At 43.8% G+C, this 14,684-nt stretch overlaps 1 protein-coding gene across 1 annotated transcript in view; it reads left to right on the top strand.

Annotated features, from left to right (window-relative positions):
- LOC115168483 (glutamate receptor 1) overlaps window positions 1-7,791 on the top strand; it is a gene marked incomplete in the record, with an annotated part of 136,381 nt that extends 128,590 nt beyond the window's left edge. The window contains 2 exon segments of the mRNA XM_029723817.1: window positions 3,258-3,392; window positions 7,137-7,791. Of these exon segments, the coding sequence (XP_029579677.1) occupies window positions 3,258-3,392; window positions 7,137-7,340 (339 nt within the window).
- Between the last annotated feature and the right edge of the window lie 6,893 nt (window positions 7,792-14,684).

Here is a 14,684-nt window from a genome sequence, read left to right as displayed (position 1 = left end):
ATCCAAAACTTTGAAAATCCTACGCAGCACCATTAAATCCATTATTAAAATCCATTTTTCAAAACATTGCACCACAACAAACCTGCCAAGAGAGGGCTACCTACCAAACGCACAGACCAGGCAAGGAGGGCATTAATCAGAGAGGCAACAAAGAGACCAAAGATAATCCTGAAGGAGCTGCAAAGCTCCACAGCGGAGATTGGAGTATCTGTCCATAGGGCCACATTAAGCCGTACACTCCACAGAGCTGGGCTTTACGGAAGAGTGGCCAGAAGAAAATAAGCAAACATGTTTGGTGTTTGCCAAAAGGCATTTGGGATACTCCCCAAACATATGGAAGAAGGTACTCTGGTCAGATCAGACTAAAATTGAGGTTTTTGGCCATCAAGGAAAACGCTATGTCTGACACAAACCCAACACCTCTCATCACCCCTAGAACCCCATCCCCACAGTGAAGCATGGTGGTGGCAGCATCATGCTGTGGGGATGTTTTTCATCAGCAGGGACTGGGAAACTGGTCAGAATTGAAGGAATGATGGATGACGCTAAATACAGGAAAATTCTTGAGGGAAACCTGTTTCAGTCTTCCGGAGATTTGAGACTGGGACGGAGGTTCCCCTTCCAGCAGGACAATGACCCTAAGCATACTGCCAAAGCAACACTCAAGTGGTTTAAGGGGAAACATTTAAATGTCTTGGAATGGCCTAGTCAAAGCCCAGACCTCAATCCAATTGAGAATCTGTGGTATGACCTAAAGATTGCTGTACACCAGCGGAACCCATCCAACTTGAAGGAGCTGGAGCAGTTTTGCTTTGAAGAATGGGCAAAAATCACCAGTGGCTAGATGTGCCAAGCTTATAGAGACATACCCCAAGAGACTTGCAGCTGTAATTGCTGCAAAAGGTGGCTCTACAAAGTATTGACTTTGGGTGGGTGAAGAGTTATGCATGCTCAAGTTTTCAGTTTTTCTTGTCTTATTTGTTGTTTGTTTCACAATAAAAAATATTTTGCATCTTCAAAGTGGTAGGCATGTTGTATAAATCAAATGATACAAACCCCCCCAAAAATCCATTTTAATTCCAGGTTGTAAGGCAACAAAATAGGAAAAATGCCAAGGGGTTGAATACTTTCGCAAGCCACTGTACGCAGTACCTCTATGTGTGTTCTTTGAAGAGAGCGTAACATTCACTTTTTATTTCCCTTGACTCATCTGTGAGGTTGTTTTGCAGTGATGTAAAGCTAATGTATGATGGTGATCGTGTTGATATAGCCATGGTAATACAGGAGGGAAATCACAGGCATCCCTCATGTAAGAGCGGCAGTGCTACATCATGCTGAAGTACATCATTGTAAAGTGCACTCTGCTGATTCAGCCATAAACCCAAGGGAATAGAAACATACAGAGAAATATCACATAGCTGTTGTCAGAGTGGTCTCTGAAAGCAGACAGGCAGAGATCACATAGCTGTTGTCAGAGTGGTCTCTGAAAGCAGACAGGCAGAGATCACATAGCTGTTGTCAGAGTGGTCTCTGAAAGCAGACAGGCAGAGATCACATAGCTGTTGTCAGAGTGGTCTCTGAAAGCAGACAGGCAGAGATCACATAGCTGTTGTCAGAGTGGTCTCTGAAAGCAGACAGGCAGAGATCACATAGCTGTTGTCAGAGTGGTCTCTGAAAGCAGACAGGCAGAGATCACATAGCTGTTGTCAGAGTGGTCTCTGAAAGCAGACAGGCAGAGAACATATAGCTGTTGTCAGAGTGGTCTCTGAAAGCAGACAGGCAGAGATCACATAGCTGTTGTCAGAGTGGTCTCTGAAAGCAGACAGGCAGAGAACATATAGCCGTTGTCAGAGTGGTCTCTGAAAGCAGACAGGCAGAGAAGAAAACAAAGAACAGAGCCCCAAGGACCTAGAATCTACATGAACTACAATGGGCCTGAGTTTTGTTTGAAATGGCAACCTAATTCTTTATACAGTGCACTTAGGATGCCATTTGGATGCAGCCTGCATGTCAGTGTGGAGAGAGAGAGAGAGTTTGTGATTTTGATTTGACCGATTGACCCTGTGAAAGGCTCAGATCACTTTTAACCCCTGAACCCCGTCTCCTAACATGACCCGGCCCTGAAACACCCCAAAACATCCTCTCCACACCAGCCTGCCTGGTCTGGCACCATCCTGTCCAGTGTGAGAGGTACACCCCACCCCAAAAAACATATGAAAGCTACAGATATTATTCAGCCTTGCACCCCTTAGCCTCGCGAGCCTGCCTGATCCTGCAAGCATACATCATTGATTAAGCTTGCGAGGCCAGCAACCCCATACACCCAACATAAACCAAAACCCTAAATCAGGGAGTTTGATAATGATCCGATTGTCTTGACCTGCATGGTTTCTCACCGCTGAGAATGAAGTAACAGCCTCAACCCTCCTTAACCCACAACCCCAGAATGATAACCAGAGTTTATGTGTTAGAAATAGAGAATAAATATACTTTAATGTTCTAGATGGATATATACTGTAGATCAACACGATAACGGGCCATCCCACAATATGTGGGTTAAAGTGAATTTAGACTCTCTGGCTGTTAAATTAATGCTGCATGAATGCATGGATCTTATGAGGATTTGACTCAAGTTTTATTGTATTGAAGAACACACTTGATCTGAACCCCCTCAGAAACGAAGAAAGGAAATGTATATAAAGTTAGACTAGCTATTCAAGCGCTAGGTGTGTCTGAGTGCAGAGTGAGTGGGCTATTTACTATGTCAAGTTAGTTTCAAACAATAGTTAAAGTATTTTAAATAGTTTATTTTTAATGAAGCCAGTGTGTAATATCAGTAGTATGAAGGTGCATGTGTTATTTAGTGAGTATTATGTTGTCTACCTGTATTTTGTTTGGGTTAGTTAACTAAGCAGGGCAGAACTGTTATGTGTTTTCTGGGAGTCCTGAAACGTGTCTTTCTGTGTGTGTGTGTGTGTGTGTGTGTGTGTGTGTGTGTGTGTGTGTGTGTGTGTGTGTGTGTGTGTGTGTGTGTGTGTGTGTGTGTGTGTTTGATTATCTCTATGTGCATGCTGCTTCTGTGTGGGTTTTTTTGTATGCAAAGTATGTCTTTAGTATGTCTTTCTGTGTTTGTCCATGATTTCTACTATGGTGTTTGTATATAAGGTGTTTGTATCTATGGTGTCAGTGTGTATGTAATGTATGTATGAACCCTCCCCTCACTCCTCCTCACCACATCTCTCCCCCCTCCCCCCCAGGATAAGACAAGTGCGTTGAGCCTGAGCAACGTGGCCGGAGTGTTCTACATTCTGATTGGAGGGCTGGGCCTGGCCATGCTGGTGGCGTTGGTGGAGTTCTGCTACAAGTCACGAACCGAGTCTCAGAGAATGAAGGTGTCCACCGCGCGAGCCGCCGCCGCATCCGCCGCTCAGACCTTTCAGTGCTCAGCCTTAGACACAGGGGGCGCTACCGCTCCTTACACAGAGCTGCAGAGCTACGGCCTGTACTCCAACAACACTGTTAAGATATAGGAGAGAGAGAACAGAGGACACGGGGTAGGAAACTGTGATACCATGACGATGATGATTGATGATGATGATGTTGATATCATCTGCCTCTTCTTCCTCCTCCTCTTCCTCACCCCTCCCTCCCTCCAGCCATCTAACCGTGTGATCACAGTAGACCCACCTGTAGCACCTCACTGCTTCTCAACCGCAACACAAAGTCTCTACCTCTGAACCTCCCTCTACCCTTTTACCTCTGTCTGTCTCTTTTTCTCTACCTGTCTCTGTCCCTAATCTTTCTCTCTTTACCTCCCTCCTCTGCTGACTCTATATGTTGTAGTGCAGGTCCATTGTAGTAGCATCCTATATATGTTGCCACCCACTATGAGGATAAACTGCTGTAACAGAGATGATAAAAACAGAGATGATAGATTCTATGGTATGCTTCTGTCAAATCAGCTGTTTATACAGATAACCCAAGCTTACAACTAAAGGCTGATATGTGGTAATGAACAATAGGTTGACTGACACTAGTTTTATTATTACAACCTGGAAGCAGCTCTAGAAGCCCACACACACACACACACACGCACGCACGCACGCACGCACGCACGCACACACTGCTTTTGAGAACCAACCAATTATAGAAGTGCAGTATTGTAGCCTATTGTAGCCTCTTCCCAAATGCTCAGGTTTCACTGGAATTAAATCATTTATAGACGGAGGACAGTCAGGAGCTAGCAACCCCCCCCCCCCCCCCCCCCACACACACACACACACACACACACACACACACTCTCACACAAAAACACACACACACACACACACACACACACACACACACACACACACACTCTCACACAAAAACACACACACACACACACACACACACACACACACACACACACACACACACACACACACATAGGCATTACACAAACACACACACCATTAGCTCTACTTTCAGCCCCATTGGTTTGTGTTCTATGATTCTGTAGCTCAGAGCAATAAGGCCAAAGAGAGAAATAGTTTAGCTGCCTTCACCTCCTTCCTTCCAAATTGGGAGTGTGATGCGTGTCGGCTATCAGAGTGGTTTACTGCTCCGCGCCAGTAACAGTCAGTAGCTAGAAGAAGACCATAAAAGATAACACGCTGAGTCCCAAATGGCACCCTAATCTCTACATAGTGTTCTACTTTTGACCAGAGCCCATAGGGTGCACACTATAGAGAATAGGGTGCACACTATAGAGAATAGGGTGCACTCTATAGAGAATAGGATGTCATTTGGAACGTATCTATTTTCTGCCACCCACTTACCATCATATTAGAGACATAATTGTTTCTATCCTATTCATATATGCCTGTATCCAGTTACACATTCATTCACACAACTAATATTGTTCATATATTCCAGTATTCCTGTAGACAAATCAAATACAAGGGGGTCAAATGGAGGGCTGTTGATTCAATAAAGTTGAAACGTCAGCGAATTACAAGACACACAATATAATACAATATTATTCTACTGTATTATAATACTATGATATTGTAATATTTTATTATATTATTGTTATATTACACCAGCCTATCCTCTTGTCTTTGTTAGAGTCTAAATCCCCAGGAGATACGTACGCTATTTACCTGGTAGGGTTAACCTCTGATTAGATGACCAGTATTACTGAGAGCCCATAGACAGTATTTACCTGGTAGGGTTAACCTCTGATTAGATGACCAGTATTACTGAGAGCCCATAGACAGTATTTACCTGGTAGGGTTAACCTCTGATTAGATGACCAGTATTACTGGGAGCCCATAGACAGTATTTACCTGGTAGGGTTAACCTCTGATTAGATTACCAGTATTACTGAGAGTCCATAGACAGTATTTACCTGGTAGGGTTAACCTCTGTTTAGGTGACCAGTATTACTCAGAGCCCATAGACAGTATTTACCTGGTAGGGTTAACCTCTGATTAGATGACCAGTATTACTGAGAGCCCATAGACAGTATTTACCTGGTAGGGTTAACCTCTGATTAGATGACCAGTATTACTGAGAGCCCATAGACAGTATTTACCTGGTAGGGTTAACCTCTGTTTAGGTGACCAGTATTACTCAGAGCCCATAGACAGTATTTACCTGGTAGGGTTAACCTCTGATTAGATGACCAGTATTACTGAGAGCCCATAGACAGTATTTACCTGGTAGGGTTAACCTCTGATTAGATGACCAGTATTACTGGGAGCCCATAGACAGTATTTACCTGGTAGGGTTAACCTCTGATTAGATGACCAGTATTACTGAGAGCCCATAGACAGTATTTACCTGGTAGGGTTAACCTCTGATTAGGTGACCAGTATTACTGAGAGCCCATAGACAGTATTTACCTGGTAGGGTTAACCTCTGATTAGATGACCAGTATTACTGGGAGCCCATAGACAGTATTTACCTGGTAGGGTTAACCTCTGATTAGATGACCAGTATTACTGAGAGCCCATAGACAGTATTTACCTGGTAGGGTTAACCTCTGATTAGGTGACCAGTATTACTGAGAGCCCATAGACAGTATTTACCTGGTAGGGTTAACCTCTGATTAGATGACCAGTATTACTGAGAGCCCATAGACAGTATTTACCTGGTAGGGTTAACCTCTGTTTAGGTGACCAGTATTACTCAGAGCCCATAGACAGTATTTACCTGGTAGGGTTAACCTCTGATTAGATGACCAGTATTACTGAGAGCCCATAGACAGTATTTACCTGGTAGGGTTAACCTCTGATTAGATGACCAGTATTACTGAGAGCCCATAGACAGTATTTACCTGGTAGGGTTAACCTCTGTTTAGGTGACCAGTATTACTGAGAGCCCATAGACAGTATTTACCTGGTAGGGTTAACCTCTGATTAGATGACCAGTATTACTGAGAGCCCATAGACAGTATTTACCTGGTAGGGTTAACCTCTGATTAGGTGACCAGTATTACTGAGAGCCCATAGACAGTATTTACCTGGTAGGGTTAACCTCTGATTAGATGACCAGTATTACTGGGAGCCCATAGACAGTATTTACCTGGTAGGGTTAACCTCTGATTAGATGACCAGTATTACTCAGAGCCCATAGACAGTATTTACCTGGTAGGGTTAACCTCTGATTAGATGACCAGTATTACTCAGAGCCCATAGACAGTATTTACCTGGTAGGGTTAACCTCTGATTAGGTGACCAGTATTACTGAGAGCACATAGACAGTATTTACCTGGTAGGGTTAACCTCTGATTAGATGACCAGTATTACTGAGAGCCCATAGACAGTATTTACCTGGTAGGGTTAACCTCTGATTAGGTGACCAGTATTACTGAGAGCCCATAGACAGTATTTACCTGGTAGGGTTAACCTCTGTTTAGGTGACCAGTATTACTGAGAGCCCATAGACAGTATTTACCTGGTAGGGTTAACCTCTGATTAGATGACCAGTATTACTGAGAGTCCATAGACAGTATTTACCTGGTAGGGTTAACCTCTGATTAGATGACCAGTATTACTGAGAGCCCATAGACAGGATGTATGCATGCCTGTGACTGTCATCTTGTCTTGGTGTCCAACTCTGTTCCCATCTTCTCTCTCTGTTATCTGCAGCAGAACATCAACGACGCCATGCACTGCTCCACCATGACCAGAATGAGTGGGAACGGGGGAGGAGGAGGAGGAGCAGGAGGAATAGGAGGAGCAGGAGGAGGAGAGAATGGACGCATCCTAACTCACGACTTCCCTAAAACAGTCCAGACTCTCCCCTGCATGAGCCACAACGCCAGCATGGGGCTCAGCGCCTCCGGCATGTAATCACATGACCTGGCACAAGGGGCTGAGCAGGAGACTGACTCATAGACCTTACAAAGATGGCCACATTAATGGTGACATTGACCTTATGAACATGGCCGTCTTTCTGACACATTGTTTATGTGGTGGCTGCGTGATGTGTGTCCGAGACAGACTTCAATACTGCTGCCAAATGCATTCTGAAATCACTCATTACGAACAGGGGAAATGTAGATGGAGTATAAAAATGAAAACAAAAGAAGATGAGGAACATGTTGCTACAAAAAGGGGCCATTGTTGGGCCGAGATGTTTTTTTTTCTTTTGTTCAGATTTTTTGAAACAAGGTATTCATTTCTGTGTAAAAAAAGAGAGAACTATCCCGTAAATGCCGCCAGCCCTGCCCTGAGATGACCTTCTCTGCCCTGACCTGCCCTGAGATGACCTTCTCTGACCTGCCCTGACCTGCCCTGAGATGACCCTGCTCTGCCCTGACCTGCCCTGAGATGACCTTCTCTGCCCTGCCCTGCCCTGCCCTGCCCTGAGATGACCCTGCTCTGCCCTGACCTGCCCTGCCCTGAGATGACCCTTCTCTGCCCTGCTCTGCCCTGAGATGACCTTCTCTGCCCTGCCCTGCCTTGCCCTGTCCTGCCCTGAGATTAGCTTCTCTGCCCTGCCCTGCCCTGAGATGACCTCTGCCCTGCCCTGGCTTGCCCTGAGATGACCTTCTCTGCCCTGCCCTGCCCTGAGATGACCTTCTCTGCCCTGCCCTGGTTTGCCCTGAGATGACCTTCTCTACCCTGCCCTGACCTGCCCTGAGATAACCTTCTATGCCCTGCCCTGGGCTGACTCTCTCTGCCCTGCCCTGAGCTAACCTTCTCTGACCTGGGCTGACTCTCTCTGCCCTGCCCTGAGCTAACCTTCTCTGCCCTGGGTTGACCTTCTCTGCCCTGCCCTGAGATAACCTTCTATGCCCTGGCCTGGGCTGACTTTCTCTGCCCTGCCCTTCTCTGCCTTGCCCTGAGCTGTGGCCGTGCTATTGACCACTGTCAGTGTGTCTGTCTGTCTGTCTGTAATATCTCAGTTTGCTACCTACTCTCTCTGACCATTTACTTAGTGAAGACGGATCACAAAATGGGATTTGTTTTTGTCTTTGCACAGTTGAAAGACAATAATGATAATAACACTGATTGACTATTAAGATGATTTGATATTTGTGTGTCTCTGGTTTCTCTCTTGTGTGTTTTTGGACACAGTTACACACGCTACATTGGAAAGGCATGATGAACTGGAACACAAGCATTTCAAGCACCAATGCAGTATTATAATACAGACATAAATAATCATGCACAGAGCTCAGTCATCCCTGGCCTCCCTGAACCATCTGCTGACAGTCATTCCCACAGAGATTGATCACTGAATAGGTTTTGATTTCATTTGTCCTGATCGCACAGGTGAAAGATGTTTAAATTGATGCATAACTAGCTGTGTTGTGTTCTCCTCAACAAACATGCTTTGCTGCTACACCTCACTGAACCCACCATACCACTGAACCCACCATACCACTGAACCCACCATAACACTGAGCCCACCATACCACTGAACACACCATACCACTGAACCCACCGTAACACTGAACCCACCATACCACTGAACCCACCATAACACTGAATCCACCATGCCACTGAACCCGCCATGCCACTGAACCCACCATACCACTGAACCCACCATACCACTGAACCCACCATAACACTGAGCCCACCATACCACTGAACCCACCATGCCACTGAACCCACCATACCACTGAACCCACCATACCACTGAACCCACCATACCACTGAATCCACCATACCACTGAACCCACCATAACACTGAACCCACCATACCACTGAACCCACCATACCACTGAACCCACCATACCACTGAACCCACCATAACACTGAGCCCACCATACCGCTGAACCCACCATACCACTGAACCCACCATAACACTGAACCCACCATACCACTGAACACACCATGCCACTAAACACACACACATATACACTGTCGCTTTATCAAACTCCCCAGAATGATTGCTGTGGCTAGATTTTGAAGAGAGGAAGTATTGACTGACATGGTCAGAACTTGACAAAGTACCACAGATTAACACCATTGATTTCTGCAGTGGCTCCGCTGCATTATTTTGTAGCGAGAGAGTAGCCATTTTGGAACACAGCCTAGCTGACAGAGGAAGGGGGCGGGACTTACACACAGAAACCCCTGTTGATTTACACGTAAACAGTCAATCAGCCGTTGGCAATCGTTAATGGAAACCATGGAAACGGTGGCTACCACCACAACAACCGATCTTGTTTCTCTCTCTCTCTCTCTCAGTAGTGGGTTATTTTGTTATTTTAGTACGGAGGTTGTTCAGTATGGTTTGATGTTTAGGTCATTGTACGTGTTGCTGTAGCCTATAGGGCTGGCAGCAGAGAGAAGCCTCGTTAGGATACTGGAATCAGAGTCAGAGACAGCCTGCCTACAGCTACAAAGGGAACATTACTAGCTACACTCTCCAGCTCTGCTCTGGCTCTGTTTGTGTGGGTCTCTGCCATAAAGAGAGCGTTCAACACTGACGGAACTGTGTCGGACTGTTTTTCTGCCATAGCCAGGGTGTAGGATCCAGTGCTAAACGTGGAACAACCTTAAACTCTTGAACATGTTTGACAGTGAAGACTGGGCAGAAATAGATTCCTTACATCAAATATACTGTATCTCATCTCTCCATCCAATATGTATATAAAAGGGTTGATTCTCCTGCAGTGAAACTTGTTCTTTCCTTCTCTGACCCAATCAGCCTCTCTGTACCTGACTGATCCTTCTGTTCTTTCTTCTCCTTTCTTTCTTTGGTGTTGTATTGACGAAGGCGCAGCTCAACGCGAGTCCTTGGCGGATGGTTTGTCTCAGAGAAGGAGAGGTTTTCTATGCCCTAACAGGATTTTAAAAAGACATTCAATGTTTGTATCGTATGGAGAATTTGAGAGCTGCAAAAAACTTTGAAAAAGTGTAGGAAAAACAGATGTTGAATAGTGGTTAGACAATAATGTTTTAAGGTTAACTTTTAATTGGTTGTCAATATTATTTAGATTGAATTGACATTTGAATAAAAGGGATGTTCTGTTGGTGTTTTCAAGACTGAACACCATTTGACTTTTCTTCTTAATTTGTTCTTTTTTTCAAAGTATTTTAATACCAGGATATAAAGTGATTATTTAGTTTGTTCACCTGAAAACCTCACAGTACAGTTGTTTTTCTATACATCACTACTGAAAGATGTTGCTGAATAAAACATGTATAAAATACATGGAGATCATTCATGAATTTAAAAAAAGACGGAAATAAACTTTTGAGAAATAAACATTTTCTAACCAAAGTGTCTCTGAAGAAAGTCATCATGCTTTTTGTAACAGAATAAAGGAATAAACTATGTGAATATGTTTGTTACTTTATTTCAAACATTATACCCCATATACACAGAGTGGACAAAACATTATACCCCCCTACACAGAGTGGACAAAACATTATACCCCATATACACAGAGTGGACAAAACATTATACCCCATATACACAGAGTGTACAAAACATTATACCCCATATACACAGAGTGTACAAAACATTATACCCCATATACACAGAGTGTACAAAACATTATACCCCATATACACAGAGTGGACAAAACATTATACCCCATATACACAGAATGGACAAAATATTATACCCCCCTACACAGAGTGGACAAAATATTATACCCCCCTACACAGAGTGTACAAAACATTATACCCCATATACACAGAATGGACAAAACATTATACCCCCCTACACAGAGTGGACAAAATATTATACCCCCCTACACAGAGTGGACAAAACATTATACCCCATATACACAGAGTGGACAAAACATTATACCCCATATACACAGAGTGGACAAAACATTATACCCCATATACACAGAGTGTACAAAACATTATACCCCCCTACACAGAGTGGACAAAACATTATACCCCATATACACAGAGTGTACAAAACATTATACCCCCCTACACAGAGTGGACAAAACATTATACCCCATATGCACAGAGTGTACAAAACATTAGGAACACCTGCTCTTTCCATGACTTTGACTGACCAGGTGAATCCAGGTGAAAGCTATGATCCCTTATTGATGTCACCTGTTAAATACACATCAATCAGTGTAAATGAAGGAGAGGAGACAGGATAAGGAAGGATGGTTAAGCTTTGAGACAATTGAGACATGGATTGTGTATGTGTGCCATTCAGAGGGTGAATGGGCAAGATAACATATTTAAGTGCCTTTGAACGGGGTATGGTAGTAGGTGCTAGGCGCACCGGTTTGTGTCAAGAACTGCAACACTGCTGGGTTTTTCACGCTCAACAGTTTCCCGTGTCAATCAAGAATGGTCCACCACCCAAAGGACATCCAGACAACTTGACACAACTGTGGGAAGCGTTGGAGTCAACATGGGCCAGCATCCCCCTGCCCCAACGAAGTGAGGCTATTCTGAGGTCAAAGGGGAGAGCAACTCAATATTAGGAAGGTGTTCTTAATGTTTTGTACACTCAGTATATAATACATAAATATCAATGGAATCAGGAATATGTATATTTTCACACTTGAGGATTCTGTACATGCAATACCTTATGAATACACAGATTGGATCATTTTCCTCGTGTTCATGTTTGCTTACATGACTGTTTGATTGTAATCCCTCTACTGTATACGAGGATCTAGCCTGCTTCAGGACATTCATATGGAAAAACACCCTCATGGTTTATAACTTGTGTTCCTTGTATGATGCTCATTACTCTGAATAATTTACATAAGTGTGCATTTAACCATCATTTCTGGGGAGAGAGCTGCTCAGCCCTTGTGGTACAACCATGCAGTCTGTGATAGTTTGTTGATGTTTGTTTGTGTGTGTGGGGGGGGGGGGGGGGGCACGTGTGTGTGCATACTTGTGTTATTGCCTCGGATATATGAATACTGCATGGGGAAACCCATCAATGTTAAGAGGCATGCTGCGCTCACTTTCAGAACACTATCCAAATCTAAATGTCACCGTTGTCGTAAGGATTTGACCAAAATGCAGCAGGAATATGTATACTCATCTTCATTTATTTGGAAGAAGGAGAAACAAATAAATATACAAAAAAAAAAGTCTTGTCAGGTGCACAAACACTAAACAAGGAACAACTACCCACCAAAATGTCATAGAAAAACACCCCTCTTAAATAGGACCTTCAATTAGAAGCAACTAGGAGCAGCTGCTTCCAATTGAAGGTCAACCCAACAAACACCACATAGAAATAGATATACTAGAACTAACATAGAAATAGACTAACAAGGAACATAGCCCAACAAACCCCGAAACACTCTAAACAAACACCCCCTGCCACGTCCTGACCAAACTACAATAACAAACAACCTCTCTACTGGTCAGGACGTGACACTAAATGTCGACTGCATAACGTTTTAGGACCTTGCTTATCCAAATCTAAATGTCGACTGCATAACGTTTTAGGACCTTGCTTATCCAAATGTAAATGTCGACTGCATAACGTTTTAGGAAGTTGCTTATCCAAGTGGCCTGTGGATGGTCATTGAGGTGTTGTTTCTCAGTAAGTGGCCTGTGGATGGTCATTGAGGTGTTGTTTCTCAGTAAGTGGCCAGTGGATGGTCATTGAGGTGTTGTTTCTCAGTAAGTGGCCAGTGGATGGTCATTGAGGTGTTGTTGTATCTCAGTAAGTGGCCTGTGGATGGTCATTGAGGTGTTGTTGTATCTCAGTAAGTGGCCAGTAGATGGTCATTGAGGTGTTGTTTCTCAGTAAGTGGCCAGTGGATGGTCATTGAGGTGTTGTTTCTCAGTAAGTGGCCAGTGGATGGTCATTGAGGTGTTGTTGTATCTCAGTAAGTGGCCTGTGGATGGTCATTGAGGTGTTGTTTCTCAGTAAGTGGCCAGTGGATGGTCATTGAGGTGTTGTTTCTCAGTAAGTGGCCAGTGGAGAACAAGACTAAAAGACTAAACTCAGCTTTCAGCTGCAAAGACTGAAACATGGAGATAAATGGAGGGAGTGAAAGAGAGGACCCCATCTCAGTATAGCCGGAGCATGATTGGAAGTGAGGGTTGGTTAATTGAATCCAGGTGCAGATCACACACATATTCATCCTCACGTTAGACCAGAGCGCGCACACACAAACACCTTTCCTCCCATGGAGAACAGTTAATGGAGGACTTAACTATTCACTACTGTACTGCTAAATAACACATTCACACTGGAAGCGTTCTTTGGTTTGTCTACATCTTATCCCTACTATTTTCTCTCTCTCTCTCTCTCTCTCTCTCTCTCTCTCTACAGACGAGAGAATGTTTGAGTGAGAGCTCCTTATATAAGCCACGTTGATACAAATGGGAGAGGAAAGGAAATCGATGTCTGTGAAGATGCTGTTGCCATGTTAAACTCAGACAATGCTAAACACCAGTCTCAACGTCAACAGTGAAGAGGCGACTCAGGGATTCTGGCCTCTAGGCAGAGTTCCTCTGTCCAGTGTCTGTTCTTTTGCCCATCTAAATCTTTTATTTTTATTGGCCAGTCTGAGATATGGCTTTTTCTTTGCAACTCTGCCTTGAAGGCCAGCATCCCGGAGTCGCCTCTTCACTGTTGACATTGAGACTGGTGTTTTGCGGCTACTATTTAATGAAGCTGCCAGTTGAGGACTTGTGAGGCATCTGTTTCTCAAACTAGACACTCTAATGTACTTGTCCTCTTGCTCAGTTGTGCACCGGGGCCTCCCACTACTCTTATCAATTCTGGTTAGAGCCAGTTTGCGCTGTTCTGTGAAGGGAGTAGTACACATCGTTGTACGAGAAATTGAAAGGGAGGAGAGAGAGTGGTCATGAGCAGATGAAGCTCCTGCATTTTTCAGCATGTTATTAAAAATATATAGATTTAGAGTTAGATAAAGTTGGATTTTCTGTCAGGGACATATACAGGAGGCTACCCTCTACAACATAACCTTCACTCCAAATCAAATCTCAAAACCTACAACCTGATTTTGGACAGAATTACGGAATCACCTGGAAGGCTTACAACTACCAAAGATTATTATTCCAAAGCTTTACAGCAAATGCTCTGGAAACAACAGAAACCTGAAAACACCATCCAACCTGGAACTGAGTGAGTAATGTTTAGTCTGAAGCTATATTTTATTTCCAAAAGCCAAGAAGAAAAATACATTACAATGATATATTTTACTTATAAGGACTAAATGCTAAGTTAAAGCTACCAAGCTTGATACAACTTCAATTAGT

The sequence above is a fragment of the Salmo trutta genome, chromosome 3 (assembly GCF_901001165.1).
Source record: "Salmo trutta chromosome 3, fSalTru1.1, whole genome shotgun sequence".
In the NCBI taxonomy this organism is placed as follows: Eukaryota; Metazoa; Chordata; class Actinopteri; order Salmoniformes; family Salmonidae; genus Salmo; species Salmo trutta.
Note: the sequence above shows the minus strand (reverse complement) of the source record. Positions and strands in the feature narration are given on the sequence as shown.